General features: G+C 38.3%; 1 protein-coding gene across 1 annotated transcript; it reads left to right on the plus strand.

The window, feature by feature from the left end:
- The first annotated feature begins 12402 nt into the window (after nucleotides 1–12402).
- sall3b (spalt-like transcription factor 3b) lies at nucleotides 12403–25190 on the plus strand. The gene is made up of 4 exons (XM_036567607.1): nucleotides 12403–12475; nucleotides 18634–21564; nucleotides 22503–22849; nucleotides 24656–25190. The coding sequence occupies exons 1-4, from the start codon at nucleotides 12403–12405 to the stop codon at nucleotides 25049–25051; spliced, it is 3747 nt and encodes a 1248-aa protein (XP_036423500.1). The 3' UTR covers nucleotides 25052–25190.
- Nucleotides 25191–26598: the final 1408 nt, after the last annotated feature.

Raw genomic sequence — 26598 nt, forward strand, 5'->3', positions numbered from 1 at the left:
CAAGCTTGGCAGGAAAATTGACTTGTTACAAATTTAACCCCTTAAAATCTCAGTGTATTACATACTGTGGCTTATTGTTCAGTAACTACACTGTAAAAAGTGGCTCATCAGATCTACCTAAAAATGACTTCATATAGTAACAAGTAAATTAACTAGTTTTGTTCAACCTAAATAAACACTTTGAATCAATGATTCTTTCAATCAATGTAGTTTTTTGAGTTGAATAAAACTAGTTCAGTTGCTCGTTACCACAGGAAGCAATTTTTTTAAGTAGATCTGACGAGCCACTTTTTACAGTGTACAGGGACTTCAGTGCAAACTGGTTGAGCTATTATTAAGTTATAGTGGTGTGTAATAAAGCTTTGGGCCAGTTGGTGGGACCTGGACATTTAATGGGTTAATGTACAGTGATATGAACAGTAATGTAGCACAGTTTTGCACTCTAGTTGTGTTATTTAGTGTACTATTTAGCATGTGTGCAGTGTATGATATAAAATATGTTTGTGACAATAGCCTTACACTGACACACAGCTGACACAGAGCTGACACATGTGCCAACCAACCTCAAAATCAATGTGCCAACCAGCCCACCCACATCAGGGCACAACTCTGCATTCACTTCATGTTAGCATTTATCATTGTCTTTCAAATTATATATCAAAACGTAGCTGATTGCCATTTTTATTATTTAACTAATTAATTAACCCCTTCAATAGCCAGTCTCCACCAGCAGGCATAAAGCTTTATTACACACTTCTATAACCTAAGAATAGCTCAGCCAGTTTGTATGGACATCCCTGTGGTTACTGATATGAATGAATAAGCCTTAGCATGTAATAAGCCTGGGATTTTAAAGGGTCAAAATATTTTCAATACCGGTGTTTAAAGGGCCCGTATTACGAAAGAACAAAATTTTCAAACTTTTTTAACTTACAGAATCTGATGTAATGTGTAATAATGTTCAGAATTAATGTAATGTCACAAAATGTGTTGTTCTTTAAATTTACATATTGTATTTTTTATACATATTTATATAAATTTGTATATATATTTACATTTTTACAGTATGTAAATTTCAAAAAGAATACATTTTGTGACATCACAAAATCAACAAATTCAAAATGGGTTGTTTTTACAGTTTAGGCCTGGACTGAGGCATAATATAGGTTATCCAGTCAGAAGCAGAGGTCATTTACATGTATCAGTCTTAAAGATAGAGCCTGTCTAATTCTAAAGGATAAATAGTCATTGCAAAATGGTCATGTACATATGAATTCTGCTGTTTTTGGCACATAAAACCACACAAATGTCTTTAGTGCAAGATAAGATGCAGGACAGAAGCAGGAAAAAGGCACTTTAAAGCATTTCTATAATGTATTCACTCAAGGAGTTAACACAAGCCTTAAGAGAGCTTCCCCTACTGACCCAGAAATGAACACTGGACCATCCAATCCCTGTGCCAGCCAGCCCTGTTCTCCCCTACTGCAGCAGAAGCTTTCAATTATTTAGTGATGATTTATTTGGAATGATTTGTGCGTTCAGTCACACACAGTGTGTGTTGTAACCATGCGTTCTCAGCTAACTAAGAGCCAGCTGGCAGTGTGTCTTTAAGCACTTTCTGACTAATCCTTGAAAGGAAGTGGCCTTCGATTGATTGTGAGTCTTTTTAGGATCATAACCAGCTATACTCACCAACTCCAGCAGTCTGACTGAGCGTCTCTCGTTTTACAGGACTTTGTCTGTGGACTTTACAGCATGCTAGTGGGAGGCTCCCAGATGAAGTGGACTCATAAAGCGCGTGCAGATGTATGGCAGTCAGTGTGTTTAGTCCTCACGGCTCTTTACAATCCATCCGACTGTAAATGTTGCGGTCCTCTGTGACCTAAGGCCAGCGGCACGCGGTGGCACATGCAGCAGCTGTGGCCGATGGAAGGAAAACGTGCTTGTCAGAGCAGCATGAGAGATGCTAACGGCCACTGAAGGTCCTTTTTGCTTTATAATGAGTGCCAAAGGCCTTGAAATGGGTCTTATAGGTCATAATGCTGCAACACAGGTCAGAAGTATGATAATGCTGCATGTATTAGCAAGTTGATGATGGATGTACATGTTACGACACTCTCAGCATGTTTGGGCAAAGCACTTCCTCATCATTACCTCGTCCCCAACCTCCGACTGAGCATCTAATACTGGACATGGAAAGTCAGACTTCCTCACATATGCTCCTTTATTGGGACAGAGATGTCAATGAGGTTTGACTTACGTCCAGCAGTGGTGTCTCTTTACACTGTGATGGAAAATGGTGAGATTGCTGCTCATGCTGGGAACAAAGTGTTTCACAGCACTAATGAAGTTCTATACTTTCTACCCAAGGAAAGACACCGTAAAGGGGAATTCCACCACTTTTTCAGAATTTCTGCATGATTGCATTAAGATGCAACAACAACACAAAGTCATTTAGCTTGGTTTGATATGAAATGCTCCGTTCTAGAGAAGCTCGGCAAGTCAGAATTGTTTGCAGCGGTTCTGATAGGAACCAGACGTCTAAAGCATTTAAAGGGGAATTCACTGACTTTTCAAAGTTTCTGCATAATTTAGTGGTTGAGCTGAATGAACAAAGTCAGTCAGAGTGGTTTGCTGTGAAATGGTTCATTGTAGAGAAACTTTCAGGCTCAGATGTCTTTACAGTGGTGGTGATAGGAACCAGGGGTCGCCATGTCTACAACACAAATATAGACATTTTATTTACCATCCCAAAGCACCAGTGAATCTAAGCGCATCTTCTAAGATTTTCTATGCAAGCTTACAATAAAATAGTGTACATTTTTTACAACCCCATTTCCAAAAAAGTTGGGACGCTGTGCAGAATATATATAAAAATAGAATGCAATGATATGCAAATGATGTAAACCATATTTTTATAGGGACAATACTACAAAGACGACATATCAAATGTTGAAACTGAGTAATTGTATTGTTTTTTGAAAAATATGTGCCCATTTTGAATTTGATGCCAACAATACGTTCCAAAAAAGTTGGGACGGGGGCCTGTTTACCACTTTTATCAACACTCTGTAAGCATTTGGGAACTGAGGAGACACTGCTGTAGTTTTTAAAGTGAAATGCTTTCCCATTCTTGTTTGATATAGAATTTTAGCTGCTCAGTTCGGGACCTCCTTTGTCATATTTTTCATTTCATATTGCCCCAAATGTTATCAGTGGGTGACAGATCTGGACTGCAGGCAGGCCAGTTTAGCACCCCGACTCTTTTAAAATGGAGCAATGCTGCTGTAATACATGCAGAATTTGGTTTGATATTGTCTTGCTGAAATAATCAAGGCCTTCCCTGAAAAAGACGTCATCTGGACGGCAGCATATGTTGCCAAAACATGTATATATCATTCAGCATTGATGGTGCCTTCACAGATGTGTATGTCACCCATGCCATGTACACTAATGCCCCCCTATACCATCATGAATACTGGCTTTTGAATGGTGTACTGATAACGTGCTTTTGAAAATTTTTAAAAATCAGTGAAATTCTCATCTAATGTTTCTAAAAGCTCCTTCACAGAAAGTTACATTACATGGCTATAAATATGACATTGCTTTATGATAGTTTTAAGAAAGGCCTGAAAAGTATTTTTTCAATTCTTCACAACTAAGGGTGTGAGACAAAATAGGTTTTCCACTATTTCATCATCATTAGCATTACACATAACAACTCAAAGGACACGTGTAATGGGTTTGGATAGTAAATAAAATGGGCATATGTGTGTTGGCAAAGTCTTGTTCCTCTCACCACCATTGCAAAGAAATCTGAGTCATTAACTTTCTCTAGAACAGAGCATTTCACATCAAATCACTCTGAATGAGTTTCCATCGTAACAGCTTAATCATGCAAAAATGTTGAAACACTGGAGTTCCCCTTTAACTTTGTCAGATTATACATTTTGTCACTGTCATTAAAATGTAACTCGTTTTTTTTTCCTGTTTTTGATCTTTTTAGACCTTTTAAGAACAACACCTGCCTTTTACAGTGAGATGGTCATAATGACTGAACTAACAGAAACTGTCCATAAAGTCTCAAAAACTTAAAGAACCTTTTTTTCTTACTCTTGTAAAGTTTGGACATACAAGCTTTTGTCATGACAGTAACAATGTGCATCATTTGGCTTATGATATGTCAGCTTATTTGCTTTTCCCAGGATTTTTATGTCAGATAATAATAAAGATATATCAGATATAAGATAATGATTCTAGATATCTACAGCAGCCTTTTCTCCATAGTTAGGCATCCTCAGTTGTTCATACTGATTTATTCTGTGCTTTATAGAGATTGCTGGCTGCGTCCTTTATTCCCTCCCTCCTCCCCCTCTCAAGATTAAAGCTAATAACAGGGTCTGTTCTTTTTCAGCTCATAAATGTAACGGAATTACTTTGTGCCTCGAGTCTTTTCTCTTCCACATTCACGCCGGCACATGCCACGATTAACCGCTGCGTGTTTTTTTGTTTTTTATGACCTCGCTGTTGAGATGCCTATTAATCTCCTCTGAAGACGGGATGCATATCACGTTTACGCCTGAAATTCGCAAAAGTCAGTTTCTGCTTATGCCAACAGAACTTCAGACAACCCCTATTTGCAAAGTAAGGTAAGCAACACATATGCTACTATGTGATTTCACTAACCAAGTATCTAGAATTCCATTTAAAGTACATTTAAAGGGGAATTCCATCAGTGTTTCAAAATTTCCGCATAGCTAAATGGTTAAGATCTAAATAAAGTCATTCAGAGTGGTTTGGAGATGTGAATTGTGAAATGTTCCTTCGTAGAGGAACTTACAGAGTCAGAACTGTTCACAGTGGTGGTGATAGGAACCAGACGTCCACCTCTAAAGGGTCCCTCGCAGAAAGTTATTACATGAAATGGTTCAACACTGCTTGATGTCTGAGACTGTGTTTTATGATTGTTTGGAGTAAAAAGTGTATTTTAAAATCCATTCATGGTGGAGATGTACAAGAAGGGCATTTTAATGCAAAATAGCCCCAAAATAGTTTTCGGTAAATGAAACATGGCTATATTTGCATTGTAGAGGTGGCGACCCCTGGTTCCTATCACCACCACTGTAAAGAAATCTGGGTCTGTAAGCTTTTCTACAGTGAACCATTTCACACCAAACCACTCTGAATCACTTTGTTTGCATCTCAACCACTGAATTATGCTGAAATTTCGAAAAATCTAAGGGATTGCCCTCTAATAAATATAGGCTGCCTTTAGCATAACTGGACTGTAAAGCCTAAAAAGTAAGGCATTAAAAGGAGAAGAACAAAAGTTAACACGATATACATGTATCTCTCAAGACTCATTTCATTTTGAGCCGGAGGTTGGCCGTTTTCACTCTGCTTTATAATGGAGTTTGAGCTCACTCTTCACCCATCGAGAGGCTATCTCTTTGCTTTGCTCTTGCCTCTTTATTGTCAATCACGGCCTTTATTGCGGGAAGCAGCCCTGACACAGTGGACATCATGTGAAACCATGGTCGACAGGAGGCAATAAGCTGGAGAATAGCAGCCATCTCAGGCTAGTTCTCCATTCAGCCTCCTCTCCCTCTCCGCCTTCTGTGCTCCTATCCTGCATTAAAGATAAAGAGGAGAAATCAATAGAGGCTCAGCAAGTTAGATAAAAGCAGGCCGCGAGAAGAGCAGCCGTGTTGGATGTGGTAAATTAAAGCGATCAGAAATACCCCCGGCCCTCTCGGCGCATAAAATAGCCTCGTGTCACACCTGTCTCTGTCCGCCGCTGAGCTGTTTGCTGTTTAGTGCAACCTCTCGTCTTGTGCTCTTGCACTAAGGGCCTGTTGTTGATTTCAGAACCAGTGAGGATGTGGCATCTGTGGTACATTTCTGCCACGTATGGACTGAATGAAAAAGGCCTCCGTTCCTTCTATCAGCAGAAAGGGTGATGTATGGTAACTTTCAGGCCTGCATCACTAAGCATCTGAGGTAACTGCTGTGCTTGAAGAAATTAAAAAACATCAAATGCAAATCCAAACAAAACAGCTTTGCATGTGAGTAAACGTTTCACATTTTATACCCAGAAACACAATTGAAACCGTGACATCACGCGATTGATAATCGTCCTGGAAACGTTAAAGTAACAGCCTCTTCCTGCAGCCCCCCTAATGGTCATTCGTCTGGTGGCACAGAGATCCATTAGGATATTTGTAGTTAATAAAATCAGATAAAACATTACTTCCCTGTAGCCCTGTTACCAAATGACCTAGGACACTGAGTGTGTTAATATTGATTAATTAATAAATAATCATAATTGGATTTCTGCAGTTACTTGATTATTCAAATGGTCATGTGAACACCATACGCCAACCTAGCAATCTGATTAAGAAATCCGATAAAGAGATCTAGATTTTAGCTCAGTAATCAGATTTCTCAGTGCGTGTGAACTCTTACTCTGATTTCTTTCGGCTTTCTCAGTCTGTGCATGTGCAAAAACCGCAGTACCGGAAATAAGTGAGCAGTGTTGCTGTGAGACGCAGCAAAACACTTTTGGAGCGACACTGAAACCAAATACATTCTCGACGAAATGAAGGATTTCAATTTTCTTCAGATTCTAGATGTTGTGTGTTCATATTTTCAGGTAAAGCGGCACAATTTTTTTTAAAAAGCTGAGGTATGAAGTTCGAGTTTTATGTAATGTTATGTCACGTCTTCTTCTGTGAGTCTATTGGCTGGTTGCAAAGCAGAAATCTGATTACTGTCTGACTCACGTAGATCCGGAGTTTCCCCATTATCTGGTTACTCAGGTGCATGTAAACATGTTGTTCGGAATACTGACAAAATCTGATTTTCTGCAGTCGGATTATTAAGTGCACACAAACGCACTCACTGTTGGTTCTGTGTGTGAAATGTTGTGACTCTATGTTGAGCTGCTAGTGAGCAATGAGGGCTGAAAGGGGAGGCTTGAGGAAAACAGTTCGCACCTCTCCACAAAGACAGCCTTGCTGAGATAAAACAGACAGAGCATCCTGATAGCAAAAACTGCCACAAAAAGCAGCTGAACACAACAAAAACACTTCTAGAAATGTTGACTTGCTCACTGTGTATATATCATATAATAGACTTTTTTTTAGGTTTTTATGATGCAGTATGTGTTTCACTGTAAAGAACATGATATAATTGAATCCCTAAAATTCTAAAGGCTTGTATGTGAGCCCACACAACAGCTCCTCTCTCTCATCACTACTCCTACATCACATACACAGTAGCTGCTCAGTAGTTACTGGAAAATTCATAGTAGAAAATTTTTGTAGAAAAATATTAGAAGACTGTAGGAGATATCAGATAGTTCATAGTATTTACACCACAATTTACAGTATTTATTCATAATTTATAGTAGTTACTGAATAATTCATACTCAGTACTAAGTAATTCATAGTCATTACTAAATAAAAGTCACTGGATAATTCATAATGGTTACTTAATAATTTATTGTAATTACAACATAATTCATAGCCATTACTGAAGAATTCATAGCACTTACTGGAGAATGTATAGATGTCATTGAATAATTTAAAGTAGATTCTAAATAATTGATAGAAGACACTGAATAATTTACAGTAGATTTTAAATAATTGATAGTAGACCCTAAATAATTTACAGTAGGTACTAAATAACTGATAGTAGACACTGAATAATTTACAGTAGATACTTAATAATTTATAGAAATATCTAAATAATTAATAATAGATATTGGATAATTTAGAATATACTCTGAATAATTGATAGTATACACTTAACAACTTACAGTAGATTTTGAATAATTGATAGTAGACCCAAAATAATTTACAGTAGATTTTAGGTAATTGATAGTAGACACTGAATAATTTACAGTAGGTACTGAATAATTGATAGTAGACATTGGATAATTTAGATTATATTCTGAAAAATTGATAGTAGACACTGAATAATTTACAGTATGTACTGAATATTTGATAGCAGACACTGAATAATTTACAGTAGATACTGAATAATTCATAGCAATATCTGAATAATTTAAAGTAAATTCTAAATAATTGATAGCAGACACATTTACAGTGGATACTGAATAATTCAAAGTAGTTTCTGAATAATTCATAGTATTGAAAAATAATAGTAGTTTAAAAACTACAAATACATCAGCTGGGAGTTCATACTGAGAGTTCATACTACAAGCCATAGTAATTATTGGATAATTCATAGTAGTTACTGAATAATTTATAGTCATTACTAAATAAGGGTCACTGGATAATTCATAAGACATACTTAATAATTTATAGCAATTACTAATAATTCATAGCCATTACCTAAGAATTCATAGCAGTTACTGGAAAACATATAGACAGCATTGAATAATTTATGGTAGATAGTGAATAATTCATAGTAGTTTCTGAACAATTGATAGTAAACACTGAATAATTTACAGTAGATACTGAATAATTCCTAGTAGTTACTGGATAATTCATAGTATTAAAAAATCATAGTATTAAAAAACTACAAATACGTCAGTTGGGAGTTCATACTGAGATTTCCTCATTACATCAACATTGCATCTTCTACAACAATGGTTTAATAAGATCAGAGGCCATTCAACTGTTATAATGTCAGTCCAGATTTCCTCAATTCAGGTCCGTTCAGATTTGACTCTGCTGACCTTTTCACTATAGGTTATATATCTCTCAGATTCAATTTAGTTATATTTCAAAAGATCTTTTGATAGAGCTCTGAAAGCTTGGCATGGTCCTCTATCCATAAGAGCATTTCTCTTTCTCCAAAAGCACCTCTGCAGATAACAGAACTGTGAGACGTCTCCTGGGAGTCGAGGTAGGTCGTCTCGAGCTCTGTTGTGATTAATAATGAAAGCGATGGCTTAAATAAGGCACTTGTGATTTTTGAGAGCGAAGCTAGTTAGGGCAAATCAATAGTGCATCATTGGGGATGTTGTGTGATATAAGCCAGGCCTTTGGTCACCCCTGGCTATCCATCATTTGGCCATAACGGATAGGTCAAATGGAATTCTATTGCACCAAAGACTCCTCTTATCTCCCAACGCCAGGAGAGTAACGGAGGCGCCGATCGATAGGCTTCCATATTGTAAGTGTGTTGTAACGGGAACGGTTTGATACTGATTTACAGGCTGTTGAATACCAAGACACAACAATCGTATAAGTGAAAAATGAAGAAGTGGCTGGTGGTCCTGCAGGAAGAGTTTCTTGGGCTCTCACAAATTAAAGCCTCTCGTCTTAAAAGGGAATTCCGATGATTTTTCTGCATAATTAAATGGTTGAGATGTAAACAAAGTCATTCAGAGCTGGTTTGATGTGAAATAGTTAATTGTAGACAAATTTACTGATTCAGATTTCTTCATAGTGGGGGTGATAGGAACCATGGGTCGCCATGACTACAACACTAATATAGCCATTTCGTTTACTATCCAAAACCACCAGAGAACCTGTACAAGTTTTAAATGTAATGTTGTTGATGGTAAAATAGTGATAAATCTGAACAAATACATTTTCTTTGCCTTGCAACACCCTGAATATCGCTCTCCACAATGAATGCTTGTTAAAAAATATTTAAAAATTTTAAGTTTTAGACCAAAACCATCATAAAACAATGACTCTTGTGTAATAACTTTGTGTGAGGGAGCTTTTACAGGATGTCTGGTTCCCATCAACTGTGAACAATTCTGCGTTGTTATGTTTCTCTAGAAAGGAACGTTTCATATAAAACTACGGTTATTATAATCCTTTTAATTTTTAGCCTCATCATAAATATGGTTTTTATCCTCCTTTTGAACACGTGAACACTTCAAGAAAGCAGTTCACTAAAGCAGGGTGGACCAAGGTATTATACCTTCATCATCATGCTTATAATGATGATTCTTTAATGGTTCTTTAGCAAGAGAAACGTTCTATTTAGAACCATCTCATGCTTTAATGGTTATTTAAAGTGAAATGGTTCTTCAACATTCTGTTGTATATGATTCTATATAGCACCAAAAAGGGTTCTGCTATTGTTATGATGTCAAGCTTGTAACAATAGAAGAAGCATTTTGGTGCTTCATAGACCCATTTTCAAAAAAGCTCTATACAGAACCATAAAGAACGCACTCTCCATCAGTCGGAAGAACCATTTCACCATGCAAAGAACCATTCAAGCATGAAATGGTTCTATGTAGAACTGATGTTTCTAAGTAGAATCATTTTCTTTACTAAAGAACCCTTGAAGAACCATCTTTATTAAGAGTGTAGGATTGGGGAATAAGTCTAAAAGAAAAGGTAATATATTGTATATATCGTTGCTTCCAAAGAAAACCATGTGTCTCCATTTTTGTGGATTTTTTGTTTTCTACATAATTTCAACACACTAGTTGTTCTTTACATTGTGCAAAAATTTCATGATGCATGGACCAATAGAAATGCACTAAAATCACCTGGAACAAAATCTTTTTACGTTGACTTCCATTGAAAGGTAAGAGTGTTTTTGCCCTCTCCTGTAAAGTTATTATTTTGGAGATACTTGTTTTTCACTGGACAGCAACGATAGGCAGTACTGTGTAAAAGTCTGTGAGCACCTTTTATTTAATTCATTTACTATTAAAACAGACATTAAATAGAAGCTATTTATTTTTGAGCATCAGCATGAAACATATGAAGGGTTTCATTTCGAAACACATTGTTGATCACCTTCAAGAATTTTCTTTTTTGTTTTAATCATATAGGTGGCTCAGAGTGGGCTTTACATATACAAGAAATGTCAGTGTTATATTATGACGAATATCTCCTTTTTTAGAGAACACTTTTAGAAATAAAGGTGCTGTGCTGGTACATTTTTCATTCATCAAGGTACAAATGGTATAAATGTTCCCTCAAAGGTACAACAGTGGTTTTAAGGTCTGATTGTGAACCTTAAATAAGTTTTTCCAGGTGAAAAGTTCGTATTTGTACCTTTTCATAACCGAATGTTTTAAAACAGAACAGTAAAATAAAGTCCTGGAGACGAGACGGGGTGTGTGGAGTCAGTACAGCTTAGAACATATCATTTCAGTGGATTATGGTTCAGTTATGTTCCCTGACTAAAGGTACTGAGACCCCAGTGACAAGAGGGGGACTGCCCCAGTAACAGTTTACTACCTTTTTTTCTGAGAGTGAAACGAAAATATGTTTTGCATTACACATCAGCAGATATACAACATTTCAGACTGAAATATAATATCATTGTTTCAGTATTTAGTGAGTCCACTCTTCACTTGTATTACAGCTTCCATTCTTTTCAGGAGACTCACTTTCAGTTTCTCAAAGAATCTGCAGACCCGCCTCCAAAGTTCAGTCTTAGAAGCTGGTTGATCATTTTCTGAAGTAATCAAACACCTTCAGTGATGTTGAGGTCTGGACTCTGGGGTGGTCAGTCCATTGTTCAGCTTCTTTGATGTGTCCGTCTGCTTTTCTCAGTGAGGTTCTTCTTGACAGCTACACATCCTTTCAGACCCACAGCGCTGAGTCGTCTTCTCACAGTGGAAGGATGGATGTGGATGTTTTCAGATCTGAAGCAGCTTGATTTTCTCCTCTCTCTCACAGATGAAAGCTTTAAGTGCTGTTTATCTGATGGGGGCAGTTTTGGGGTCTACCAGGTCTTCCAGGTGGTTGTTAGGAGCCCCATTTTCTCTGTAGATTTTCATCATTTTTAAAGCAGTTTTGAAAACTCCTGGTTTTTCAGTCATTTTCCTTTGACTCTTACCTTCCTTATGCAGGTGGAGTATCTGATATCTAATCTCCTCAGAAACATCTCCCTTTAGGTTTTACACAGTACTGTATTTCATACTAACCAGTATATATAAGGTATTATATGTTGCATATGGTAATGTGGGACATGCATGTCATACGGCCTGAATGTAGCACGCTCTTATTTAGTTCCTCAATAAAAAATACTTCAATACTTTTATTATTATTATTATTATTATTATTATTATTATTATTATTATTATTGCTTAATTCATTAACTTGATTGAAAAAAAGGACACACCAGTAAGCATCAGCTCGCTGGTGTTTCTTCAGCTGTCCACTACCTGACTTGCTGCTCTTCGGACGTCCCGTGCCCGCTGTCGCGCGGCCCGTTGGGCTCATTAGGGACGCAGTGCTTCATTTCCATATCACCGCTCCTCCCCCGCGAGCCTGCTGGCCAGCAGCCAATGACCGTGCGCGTGCGCGCGCTCAGTCGGCCCTCACCCGTGCCCCCTCCTCCGTCATGCGCAGACAGCAAGCAGTGTTCCGCCGAGCAGAGCCGCGCGCAAGCAGGCACGCAGGGCTCTCTCGCGCTCGTCCCACCGCGGAGCGCGCAGCGCGGAGAGAGATGTCCCGGCGCAAACAGGCCAAGCCTCAGCAGCACGTCGCGCGGGCCGAGGAGGGAGAGGCGCCGGAGCACGGTAAACCGGGAGAGCGGAGGGTGGAGGGCACGTGCACGCAGCTGTGCGGCTGTTTGTTTGTTGTTTGTTTGTTTGTTTGTTTGTTTGTTCCTAGAAGCGGACTGAGGGGTGGAGTTTGGATTAAAACAAGGACCTTAGAGCGAGAAAAGAAAGCGTTCAATCTGAAAAGCGAAACTTTTAGACAGGATAAGCAGTGAAGATGGAGAGAGAGAGAGAGAGAGAGAGAGAGAGACAGAGAGAGAGAGAAAGAGAGAGAGATTCCTCGCTGGTGAGGTGATGCTGGTCGCGCGAAAAGAGAAATAAACTCGTCGCCGTTCGGAAGAAATTTACTCTTTTATTCAAAATCTTCATAGAAGTTTTCAGTTTGAGCTTTTTATTTATTTTAATATGATTTTTTTACCTTCGTTGCTAAAATACAGGCTGCACAGTTTGGACAGTTTTGGTGTTTGTGACTTGGCTCGACCTCGTGAGCCTAGCTCGCTTGGTTTTTTTGGAATGCGCAATTTTCTTCAATAATTTTAAAGACGCTAAAATTTCGCGTCTATTCAGATTATATAACTATATATAACTATAATAAATAAATAAAACAATATATAGACACTAAGAGGAAAAATACAAAGGTAAACAACTTTTCGCGGAGTGCTGAGACAGATTTAATTTGCACTCAGCACTTTTAAATTATTTAAAAAGTGAAAAATCGCGTTCTGTTTGCGGTCGTAATTTTAAATTACAAAACTGTAAAATTGTAAGTGGACGTTCAAATCTTTAGAAAATGTTATATTTGTTCAAACTTGTTGTATTTCAGTGTTTATCACTGTTTTGATTCTGTATGCATTTCAGCACTTTTTTAACGTTTTTGTAAAGTTTGGTTTCAGAGCTTATTTTATTTAATTTATATGTATTATTTTTTATTGGAGGTAACAGATTATAAAGAAAGTCCAGGTTTGGACTAAAACTGGTCTACATGTAGTTGAAAGCTGTGATCTTCAGAGCAGATTGAATTAAATACACGTCCAAAATCTTAACATTTTTGGTGCATTTTGTACATTTTACATGGCCTTGAATCAAATAGCACAGCTCCAATAATATTTATAAGATCAAAACCTTCCATAAAATTGACCCTGTTTGGGCATTTTTGGTTATTCAGTTTATTATTTTGGCGCTTTTTATTTGTTTACGTGTTTTGTTTTGTTATTTTGTAACTAAACAAGAAGGGACAGCACTGAATGTGCGTTATATTTCAGAATAAAAGTGCTTTTAATACAGCTTAGAAATGTTTTGACAGTTTTATCCTTATTTGTGCTTTTTTTAAAACCAGATTCTCATTTTTACACAGATTTGCACTTAAACGTCGCCGCTTTTCTGCGCCTGAAGAAGTTTAACGTCCTGCTTCACGACGGACTTTTCTCTTGAGTTTGTTCGTCCAGAATGAATTATGGGAAGGTTGTTTTTAAAATAGAGAAGCTCGGATGTTGCTTTTTTTCTTTTGTATCAGCAAAATTTCATTTACACTCTTTCCTTCCTAGAAAAAAAGGTTCTTTTACTTTTTTGAAGTTTTTGCTGCTCTTCCATTTTTAAAGAATCACATACAAGAGTTTCTCCATCACAGACAGCATTTAGCACGAGGCTGAAGTTATTCGCCAGTTTCTGATTCGAATTTTCCGTTCCACCTTAAATGCTATGGTAGAATGTAACTGCCGCACCATTTAAGGTGGAACGGAAAAAATCGAATCAGAACTTGGTGAATAAGAAGCCAAGAACCGTTCAAACGTTCACATGGCTCTTTGAGTTGTCATGGCTCCATGTACAGTCATTACCTTTACTAAAGAACCTTTGGAGAACCCCCTTTTTAAGGGTGTAGTCAGCTCAGCTCAGCTCTGTTCTGTTCTGGTTGTATATAGCGCCAAAGAGGGTTCTTCTGTTGTTACAAGCTTGGCATCATAACAGTAGTAGAACCCTTTTTGGTGCTATATTTTCAAAAAGGTTCTATATTGAACTATATACAACAGGTTTTCAATCAATCTGAAGAACCTAATCTAGGGGCACAATCCCATACTTGGCCCCTTTGACCTGTTTGCACGTTTAATCTGACACTATCACATGACTATGTGTGTTAAGAAGCAAAATAAATCTGGAATTGTACAAATTCTGGTTTAATCTGAGTGGCCTTCTGTATTTAACGCCCCTCAGCTGGACAGTGAGGTGAGCATAAACTTGGCAGGCAGGCCGGTGTCATTTGGAAGGCTCTAGTTGTTGCTCTGCTTCATTCGCTAATGGAGGCTTCATTTGAGATGCTTGTGCATTCTTTCTGCTCCCTTCAGCCCGGTCTCACCTTTCTGTGTCAGAGTTATGCCGGACCACCCACACGCTTAATGAAATGAGATGAGCCAGTGACCCACACTGTCACTGCCCTGTGCAAGTGAAGTGAAGAAGGCCAACAATTTGGGCCGAAGGAGAAAAATCTCTCTGTTTTCGAGAGTGAATCAAAGTACGTAATTAGATGAGCTGCTAAGTCCAATGTGGGCTGGTGTAATTATCACAAATTACATATTCACATTAATTATCTGTGTACAGTGCATGTCAAAACTGCTTATCTGGGAAGTGAGTAACATTATATTATATATAATATCTCATAACATTGAAAAGAACATAAATAAACATAAATTAAAGGTGCTATTGTTCGGAAATCAGTTGTTTGTCTCTGTAACTCAGTGCTTTACATTTCAAAGTTTTATAAAAGGTAACAAGAAATTTATATAAATAACAATCAAGGGTCTTCAAGGGTTCTTTAGAAAAGACAATGGGCCTCGTTCACTAATATCTCCCCAAGGTTTTTCTTAAATATGTTCTTGGGAAAGATCCTAAAAAAAACCTCTACATCAAATTCATGACATGTTCTTAAACCACAGAACTGTTCTCTCCTTTGTGCTCTTGAGTGTGTGTAGATTCTGTTCTTACCTAAAACCAAATCCCGAATAAGTAAACACAGTGAATGTCAGAATCTTAGAGAAAACTGCGTACGTGGGTTTTAAAAAGAAATTTCTTCTTAAGAACGCTTGGTTAAAAAGGCCCAATGGTTCTATGTAGCACAAAAAAGGCTTCTTCTATTGCTACAAGCTTGACATCATAACAGGAGTAGAACTTTGTGGTGCTACATAGAACCATTTTCCAAAGGTTCTATACTGAAGCATAAACAACACGTTCTCCATTAATCTGAAGAAACATTTCACCATGCAAAGAAACACTGAAGCAAATGATCCTTTGAGTGTTCGTGGCTCTATATAGAACCATTGTGTTTACCAAAGAACCCTTGAAGAACCATGTTTTTTGAGAAGGTACTGCATGCTCACAAAACAAGCAAGTTTGGATCAAATACAAATAGTTGTTACAACCTGTTTCACTATATATATGTATATATATAATGAGACAGGTTGTAACAACTATTTGTATTTGTATATATATATATATATATATATATATATATATATATATATATATATATATATACGTATATATAACATATATGTGTATATATATATATATATATATATATATACGTATATATAACATATATACGTATATATAACATATATATATATATATATATATATATATATATATATATAATATTTTTGGGTGTCAATAACAATCATAATCCATTTTTTCACCCTTTCTTTATCCTTTAGAATTCATCTGGCTGTTTTTATTACTGTGCCTTTAAGACTGATATATGTAAATGATCTCTGATTGGCTCTGCCTCATTCAAAAAGCAGTCCTGGCTGAAACACTCTTTATAACTTCAGTGCCGGTGGGCGGGGCTAAACTGCGGTAGGCTGAATAAGCAGATGCATGCAAATGTTCTCATGACATCACAACAGCAATGAATTCAAAACAGGATGCTTAGTTTCTGTGTGTGGACGTATGTTTGGAAACTTTAACATTGTGTAATTGCTACATCAAACTTTTATTTCAAAAATTGAGACTGATTTTCCGTGAGATGGGCCCTTTGACATTAAAGCAGGAAACATGAAAACACTGATATTAAACCTATTAGATTAAACCCAAACATTTTAAACACATCACACTGTGTCTCTGTTGGTATAAGAGAGAAGAAAGCAGTCAGATTTTTACTGACCATTAAAGTTTATTTGAGTGGGTTGAGGTAGGAATTGTGAGGTCTGTTGTTCTTTGGTGTTCCTATATTATGCTGTATGACAAGCCACCGTGTTTTTATGCATTCATTTTACACATCATATTAAGCCAGAGAAATTGTTAATTAAGAGCACACAATTGTATGCAAAAGTTTTGGCACCCTAGTCAAATGGCTTGCTTTATGAAAAAGAAAGTAAAGAAATAGTTACTGTTTATTAAAATAAACATAAATGTAGCCTGTGCAAAAGTTATGGCACATTTAATATTTTATGTTACTTTTTTTAATTATGTTAAACTCGGCAAATAAATAGACATTGTGAACTAAAACTTGCAGAAAAATGTCATGTTTATGTTTGTTCTCTGTGGAGGATGTTTTGATATATTCACACTTAGTGGTTGGTGTAGTGTAGTGGGTAACACCTCTGCCTTCTACACTGTAGACAGGAGTTCAATGCCCAGCCCAGGCAAGCATTCTACACTATACCAATAAGTCCTTGGGCGAGATTGCTAACACTACCTTCGCCTACCTGTGTAAAAAATTATCAAATTGTAAGTCATTCTGGATAGGATTGTCTGTCAAATGCAGTAGTATGTGGGCATAACATGCAATTTAACCAATGGTGCATCAGTTAGCAACCATCAGTGATATGAAATTCATATGCATTAAGTTGAATGCTAACTATCCAGATGTGAAATGTTACTGTCTGATGCCAAAATTTTACTTTTTTTTTTCATTTTTTTCATTTAAAGTTTTTAAAAATCTCTGGTGAGAAATGGGGGTGGATGGGGGGCTGGCACAGATGTACACAGTAGTGATACAGTCTCTGTAGCTTGTTGCTGATTGGTGGAACTGAGGCTGTTACAATTTACCCCATGTTACAACCCTTCCCAGTGTCCAAAAATTGTTTAGTTGTGTTTATTCTAATGTTAGTGTTTTATGTTTGTTTGTTTAACAGATACATGTTTACTGTCCAGATAAAAGTCTACATATTTTCTCAGATGGTATTAGACTATTACATTATTGTATTACACATTTATAAAAAAAAATCTAAAATAGCTGATCCTGTTTTCTGAGCGTGAGCTGTTTTTGGGTGATGTTTGTTTTGGTTTTTTTTGTGGTTATTTTTTTATTATTCATAATAATTTGCTTACATCAATTTAAATATATACAGATTTGTTTATGAGATGTATTAGATATTACATTATATCATTTTTAATCATAATAATAATGTAATCATGACCGTGGCATTTGGGGATATTCATAGATTCAGTTCATGTTTTATTCAATCATTTTACAATTTAATTTGTTACTTATTCAGACTTTACAAACAAGGTTAAAATTTTGAATCAACCTTTCTTATTTCCTTTTTATGTCAGCAGTCTAACTGTCATTACGTATGCATCAATGTAGCTGTGTAATTACACATTGTTGAAGTTTTGTCACACTTTACCAAACATGACTTGTTTTTTTCTCTGTGGGTCTTTATGACTTGTCAGTCTAAGGTATTTCAAGACACTCTATATGTTAAAAAATAAAGCTAAAGCTAAAAACATACAGCCAAGGTTAAGCAATTCAAGCACCAAGAAGTGCATACAGCGTTCAGCGATGTCAGAAAGCAGACAATTAGTACAAATTCTCCAGGAAATGAGAGTGTTTGATGACAATGGAGAATTGTGATTAGTCAATCAAAGACTCAATTTGCTCTGGACTAACACTGCAGCATCGAACTGTATGACAACATTGGAAATCAATAGGTCCTATGGAATTTCATTAAGCTTTAGGATCTGCAATAAATAGGTTATGTAATTTGATGGATTGTGCAAAGAAAGTTATCAGCTGGGTCTCAGGTGCATGACAACACAGAGTGAAATACTCTGTAATTGGTAAAGTGGCACAATTGACTAGGTTCACCTTTACTACTCACTCAAAAAGGAAAGCTGTAAGGAATCTATCGCCTCAAGAATATCCATTCATGCTCCTGTCTCTCTGTGATTCTTCCTGACAGTGCTCTTGAAAGGAGGTGGTGATGAGGACAGTGGCAGCAGCGGGAGTGAGGAGACCCACGTCTGTGAGAAGTGCTGTGCTGAATTCTTCAAGTGGTCAGAGTTGCTGGAGCACCAGAGAAAGTGTACAGAGGAGCCCCCTGTGCTGATTGTGAAGGAGGACGAAGGATTCCTTGTTCCTCAGGGATCACCTCTGGAATCCATTGTAAGTGACCCTGCTGAAATGGAGAACATGGATCAGGAACTAGAATCGTCCGAGAAGGGACAGGAAACCCTCAGTGTTCCTGATGTAGCAGGAGCGGACGAGCCCATGGACACCAATGAACTTGTGGATAAATCAACAAATCCTAGCCCTCTTCAACCAGATCCCAGTGAGAGCACTACCCTTCCATCATCTTTATCCTCTTTAAGCGGCAACTATGACATTCCCAGCACAAATGTGACCTTGGAGATCCTCCATAGCACCAGGGTGGCTGTTGCCCAGTTTTCTCAGAACATCCCAGGTGATGGAGCTGGAGGGAAGGTGAGCTCAGTGGCAATACCCATGATTCTGGAACAGCTAATGGCGTTACAGAGGCAGCAGGTCCACCAGTTGCAACTAATCGAACAGATTCGCAATCAGGTTGCTGTAATGAATAGGCAACCTACACAAGCTGCACTAAACCCAGCCTCCAAAGGTCTACCCTCTGTCTCTTCCACTTACCCTTTTCAGGGAATGCCCCCTCCTCCTGTACTTCCTTTGTCCGGAGTCATGCCTTCCGCTGTGAATGGTCAGGCAGCTGTAACCCAGACATCCATACTTGAGAGTCCACCATTTCTGTCTTCACAGCCACTTGATGAACAACCTAATCCTAAAGGAACTGACAGTACCTCTGCTTCCTTAGCAAACCCAAATCCTCCGCTGTCAACCTATACTGGGGCATCTTCGCTGTTGCCCTCCTGTAATGGTGCTCTCTCCAGTTCTGGCCACACCCAACCTCTGAACTCTTCTGGCCCACTCTCAGTATGCCAGAGCAGTGTCCTCAATCCCTCTGCCAACCTTCCATTGCTACCTCAAAGCCCTCCTAGTGGAGTAATCTTCCCCAACCCACTTGCCAGCATTGCAGCTACTACCAATGCACTAGACCCACTTGCTGCTATGATGAAGCATCGCAAGGCTAAAATGCCCAGTGTCTCTATATTTGACACCAAGCCCAGCTCTGATGACCCTTTCTTCAAGCACAAATGCAGGTTCTGTGCCAAGGTGTTTGGCAGTGACAGTGCCTTGCAGATCCACCTGCGTTCTCACACAGGTGAGAGACCTTTTAAATGCAACATATGTGGCAACCGTTTCTCCACCAAGGGTAACCTGAAAGTTCACTTCCAACGGCACAAGGATAAATACCCTCATGTTCAGATGAACCCATACCCAGTGCCAGAGTATCTTGACAATATTCCGACCAGCTCTGGCATTCCCTACGGAATGTCTTTTCCTCCAGAGAAACCTGGGTCAGCATGGTTAGACAGTAAGCCTGTTCTACCAACGTTACCTGCTACAGTGGGGCTACAGCTGCCCCCCACAGTTGCAAGTGTGGAAAACTTTGGTGATTCTTTTAGTAAAGCACTCTCAGGAAGATCTCCTCAAAGGCCCTCATCTGCCAGGAATGAAAGCGCACCTTTGTCTCCGAATGCTACTGGTACTGAACCACTTACGCAGTCTGACAATGAACCAGATATACTTAAGATAACAGCACCCACCCCACAGTCAAGCATGGAAGGAAAGACTGTGCCAGAAGAATTTCACCTGCCCACAAATTGTACAACCAGACAAGCAGAAAATTTACATCAGTCCAACACTGAAAATCCCAACACTCCTCTAAAATCAATGTCAACTGGGATACCTGCAAGAGGGGGTACACCAGACTCCACTGACTTTGTCACCTCAGTGATGAAATCTTCTACTCCTCCTCTGATTTCAGACAGGTTTCCATTTGGAGGAGTTCTAGACTCCATGCAGACATCAGAGACGTCAAAGCTCCAACAGCTTGTAGAGAACATTGACAAAAAGATGATGGATCCTAATCAGTGTGTGATCTGCCACCGTGTTCTCAGCTGTCAGAGTGCACTGAAGATGCATTATCGCATCCACACTGGAGAGAGGCCCTTCAAATGTAAGGTTTGTGGTCGTGCCTTCACCACAAAGGGGAACCTGAAGACTCACTTTGGTGTGCACCGTGCAAAACCTCCTCTTCAGGTTCAGCACTCCTGTCCAATTTGTCAGAAGAAGTTCACCAATGCTGTCGTGCTGCAGCAGCACATTCGCATGCACATGGGTGGCCAGATTCCCAACAATCTCCCAGCTCTGCCAACAGACGTTATCCAGGAAAAAGAAATGGACTTGACCTTTGACGAGAAGAGTTTTGACAACATGAATTACGAGGACGATGGCCTTGATGATATTTCATGTGAAGAGGAAGGGGACATTTTAGAAAACGGTGAAAACCCCCTTAACTCTTTCTCAGACAGCTCATCACCGCTTTCACCAGTACCTCCTGCTGTAACCGAGTTTAAAATGTCAGTCGGTGAGTCAACAGTCAGTCTCAACCATTTAACTGGACACAGGTCAGCAATGAGTGGCCTTTTGGACAACACTCATCCTGCTAATGGCTCACCTTCCAAAGGAGACTTTGAGAATCAGAGTCCTCTCATGCCAGAGGCAGCCAGCTTCATTCATAGACCTCTCTCTCCAGCAAAAGGCCAGCCTGAGGGACATCATGATGATCCAGCTTTGCTGAACATCACTTCGCATAACCAAGAGAAGGCTGCTACCATTAAATGTGAATTGTTAGATTCCCCAGCCTCAAACGGGGTGAATGGAGCTGTCCTCGATCAGATCAAGTCTTCAGTCAAGAAAGAGAACATTTACAATTTGCAGTGTTTTAGCAAGGAGCATGGTAAGATGGTGTTTTCTTTGTGGCTATGTGTGGTACAGTTGTGCATATTTATTTTGAGAAACAGCTGGACACAAATTCTAACGTGGAAAAAAGGACCCTTTATGCAGCATTCAGGCCTAAAACTAGAGTTTAACATGCTATTTGTCATGTTATACAGAATTCCCTAGTACATACATCCTTCAGCCTGATTGTTTTGACAGAATTCACAATTTAAACTAGTTTTTGTTTCTGTGATGTCAACCAATCCTAGCCAAGGCTAGCCTAGCCACTGATCTATAGGCTAATAAAACAGAACCAAGCTAGCATCAGTGTAACTCCTACTTGGATGTTGAACAAAATCGGAAAGAAAACAGCAATTTTCTCTTTATTCATAACAAAATGGACAGATACACGTTTATTTACCTTTTCAGCCAAAGTAAAGAAGCCAAACTGAGGGAAGGTGTTCAGGTAGCCAGCTACCTTGCTAATGTTAGCTTTTAGCTAGTTGTCTTTGTCATCTCATGAGGTATTTCTGTTCTTCTTTCTATTGTAATGATGATCTGAAGACAGTTACCACAGTCCTATGGCTGCAACGAGTTATCTTGCATCCTTCTGAATTCTCCACCTAACAAAAAAATTAAAAATGCGTTTCAAAAACAGCCCAAGCGAAAGAAAAAAACACCCAGCAGTAGTTTTTCAAAGGTTCCTCACTCCTTCAAGATGTGTCAGCAGAAGGGTGTTTTCCTACATGTTAAAGTGTCTCTCTCCAGGGGCTACACCAAGTAGGCATGTTTACGATAGATGCAACGATGGTTACATTCCTTAATTTGGCCGAGTGTCCCTTTAAAGCTAACATTTATCATTCTTTACATCAGTCAGATCCATTGCTTTGTTTTTGGACAATGTTGCTGAGAAATATGATACTTAACGCCGTATATACTTCATCTCTGCTTTCTCAGGAGCAACCCAGCGGTCTCCTGACTTGGATTTTAACAGCATACGGACCTCTGTCAAAATGGAGCTGGAAGGCTTGAGTAGGCCGTACATTGTGAAAGAAGGGCCTTATCCTCCATTTGGATCCATCCAGTCTTCACCTTCCCCGTCTGAAGCAACAATCCCGGGCATCACTTCGCTGCTTGGAACCCCACCACCTCGACGAACCCCCAAACAACACAACTGTAACGTGTGCGGGAAGAACTTCTCTTCAGCGAGCGCCCTGCAGATCCACGAGCGCACACACACCGGTGAAAAGCCTTTTGCTTGCACCATTTGTGGTCGAGCTTTCACAACAAAGGGCAACCTCAAGGTCAGAAAACTCTTAATGAAGCAAACTGTTCTCCAAGGAATGTGAACAGAGTAATACAGTTGGTTATGTTAGTTTAAAGGGCCCATATTTTACGTTTTTCTTAAACTTTATTTACTTTCCAGAAATTATTTTTACATGATCATTTTATAATTTATCCTGAACTCTTAGCATTAAACAGGTTGTTCCTGTTACTGATGTATGTAAATGACCTTAATTCTGATTAGCTGCCCAGTGCCTCTGTGGTGTGCAGATAATTTATATCACTCACCGTTATGTGCATTAAAGGGCCCATATCATGGAAAACTGAAACAAAATATCTTGATGTAGAGTGTAAACATTGTCAACGTTTCAAAACTTACCAGTCCGTACAGTCCAAAGTCACAAAAACCACAGTTATATAAATTTAAGCTTACAGCAGTTTAGCTCCGCCCATTCATGTTGATGTTATAAAGAGTGTTTCAGCACAGACCACATTTTGAATGAGGCACAGCCCATCACAAGAAAGCTCAATTACATACGTCAGTCTTAAAGACACGCTAACAAAAAAATAGTTAAATTCTAATTTTGTTAAATTCTATATTCTAATTAGGTAGCTAAGTGAGGTTATAAAATGGTCATATCAAAATAAATCAGGACTGTTTTTGGTACATAAAACACAACCATAATAAGTGAACTTAAGAGGAAAAAATAAAGGAGAAAGAAAGGAAATGTAGCACATGGTCCTTTACTGTAAAAACATCCCTTAGCCTCAAATATTTGTGAAGATTATGAATGAATCCCAAACAGCTCCCTATGTAGTGTGTTACATCATGAAATAAAGGCAGGAAGTAGGTCATGAAATAATGGCGTCTGCGCCCAAAGCAAAACACTGAGATAGTGAAATGAACATATATTTCTATTAATATATGTTATATATGACTATGTATTACAAGCATAATGTATACATACATATATACATATTTACAGGATGCTTTCTGTTGGTAGGTATCAGTTCCAAATCTTAACCCCTGATTTTACCCTTGTAAAAATAACACTTTTTTTTGTTTTGTTTTGTTTTTCAATTATATTTTGTTACATTTATTTCCTTTAAAGTTAACTTTAAAGACTTAGATCTATCATGGGTTTAACTTTTAAATAAAAAACTTTAATTAGCAAAATGCTCTCCCACATTTTCATGTCACTACCGAAACACAGAGTTTTAGTCTGTGGGTGGAGCCTTATTTTAGCCACACCCCTGCACTTTAGAGCAGAAAGTGAGGCTGTATCCCTGTCCCTCATGACCACATGGTGAGCAGGTAGATCCCACCGTTTTGAAGCAAATGTGTCCCAAAGTCTGAAAATCAGTGTGAAACATAAAGAATTGTCACTATTGAAACACATTTTCTGCAGTTATGTAAACTTTTTTGTGTTTTATTTAAAAATATTATGATTTTATGTGTGTTCCGTTGTTCAAAGCTGTGTTTGCTGGTCATGTACTGGTTCAAATTCTGTTCTGCTAAAAATGTCACTACCGAAACAGTCACTATTGAAACATATGGTAAAGTTTTGGTAGTGTTATGATTGTTTCAGTAGTGACAAAATAGATTGTTTAGTCACTTATTATAATAAAATTAGCATAATTAAGGTATAGGGTCACTCAAAGCAAAAGGATTTTAGTCTAAAGTCCAAGTCAGCTAAAAGTCTAAAAGAAAACGATGTTTTCAACTCTGACTCTGAACCAGTTCGGTAGAATGATCCACAAAGTGAGCAGGGAACCATTTGAGGTTCTGCCCATGTCTTATGTCTTCTGTTCTTGTCCTCCTGCAGGTGCACATGGGCACCCACATGTGGAATAACACTCCTGCGCGCAGAGGCAGGCGTCTGTCTGTGGAAAACCCGCTGGCTCTTCTGGGAGGCGAGGCTCTAAAATTCAACGAAGTGTTTCAGAAGGACCTGGCAGTGAGGGCCATGAACGTGGATCAGAACTTCTGGAGTCGATACGCTGCAGCCATTAGCAGTGGCTTAGCCATGAAGAACAATGAAATTTCCGTCATTCAGAACGGTGGGGTACCTCAGCTTCCTGCCATGACCGTGGCTATGGACAAGTCCAGCACAGGCAGCAGCTCACCAATCACAACCCTGGGAAAAACGAGCGTAGATCTCGGGACCGGACGGCACTTTTCCATGTTGATTGATGACAATAAAGAGATTAGGATCAATTAACGTTAAAAAAGAGGACAGGAATATTCTTATATGCAAAGATGGACAATAAAGTGGACTCTACAGTATGGACTTCAGGGGGAATTCCACCCATTTTTCAAAATTTCTTAGTAATTCGATCGTTAAAATGTAAACAAAGTCATTCAGAGTGGTTTGATGAGAAATGGTTCATTGCAGAGAAACGTAATGACTCAGATTTCTTTACAGTAGTGGTGATAGGAACCAGGGGTCGCCATGACTACAACACAGGTATGGGTCATTCTACAGAAACGTCCACTTTTGTATCTCTCCATAGGTGTCACTGGTGTTACCAGTCCTCATTGGTGTTACACATATGAAACGTAACGCCAGAGACATTTTAATGAAAAATGCATTTTACAAAACGGCTGCTACGGAGCATCAGACCACATGTTGTCAGTCATGGAATATCCACTAAAATATGTAATTTGATCCATTTGTATTCTATTTTGTCACAGTTACCTCAGAATAAAGTCGGTCACACCAGTGACTTCAGCTAAAAGCTTCATATGAAATCAGGAGTTATATGAGAAAATCTCTGATAACTGAAAGACACAGTGGACTCACCATGTGCTTTTCTTCATAGATCCTCAGAAAACAGGTAAAAGGAAGTCGAGTGATGTCATCAGTGTGATTTTTATTTCAAAATAAGAGATTTTTGTTATGGAGTAACACCAGTGACACGACTCCTGGGGACAACAATTTTCTTTATATATTTTATAATATTTATTTGGCATTTGTTTTCTTTATATCGTTTAATTCATATATTCCATAGTCATGTATTGATTATTGTAGTTAAAATTGCAAAAAAGAACATTTTTTCTTCAAAATATGGCCCTCACCCTTTCCGAGCTCTTCTGTGGTGCTTGGAATTCTAGATAATTAATTTAAAAACCTATATTGCTAAACTGATGGCTTAAGAAGGTGTTATTGTTAAAATAACATATAATTTTATCTGAAAATATGAAAAAATTGTAACCCTAACATGTTTTTTAAGTGTAATATATCTGTAACGTGTCTTCTGAGTTTTATAGGGAATGTTGATGATGGTAAAATCGTGGAAAATCTAAAAGATGTCTTAGGTGATTATTTTGCCTCACAGTGCCCGACGCTCTACCCTGAATGGATTTTAGAAATATGTTGCAGAAAGCTTATGTCAGAAGTATTGCAAAACAATGTGGCATCAGGCAGTGTCTTCATAACCATTTCATCTAATAGCTTTCTGTAAGGTTACTGTTTAAGGCATTAAACTCCTCAGACGTCTGGTTCCTATCACCGCCACTGTGAATGATTCTGTCTTTCCTAGAACTGAGCATTTAAAATCAAACCACTCTGAATGCCTTTGTTTACATTTTAACTATTAAAATATGCAGAAATTCTGAAAAAAAGAGGATTCTTCTCAAATATGGACAGATGTTTTTTGAACTGTTTCAAACTTTAGGACGATCAATCTCATTTTTCCTTGTCCTTATGCTTGTTTTCAGAGAAACTAAAGGTACACTTGATTTCATTTCCCTCAAAAAAGCTGACAA

Source organism: Colossoma macropomum, unplaced genomic scaffold (assembly GCF_904425465.1).
Source record: "Colossoma macropomum unplaced genomic scaffold, Colossoma_macropomum, whole genome shotgun sequence".
In the NCBI taxonomy this organism is placed as follows: domain Eukaryota; kingdom Metazoa; phylum Chordata; class Actinopteri; order Characiformes; family Serrasalmidae; genus Colossoma; species Colossoma macropomum.

Bases quoted from the DNA above. Each gene is read 5' to 3' on its own strand.
- sall3b (XM_036567607.1), top strand. From the start codon at position 12,403: ATGTCCCGGCGCAAACAGGCCAAGCCTCAGCAGCACGTCGCGCGGGCC. The intron at 21,565-22,502 runs GTAAGATGGTGT...CTGCTTTCTCAG, and splicing joins GTGTTTTAGCAAGGAGCATG to GAGCAACCCAGCGGTCTCCT. The intron at 22,850-24,655 runs GTCAGAAAACTC...GTCCTCCTGCAG, and splicing joins CAACAAAGGGCAACCTCAAG to GTGCACATGGGCACCCACAT.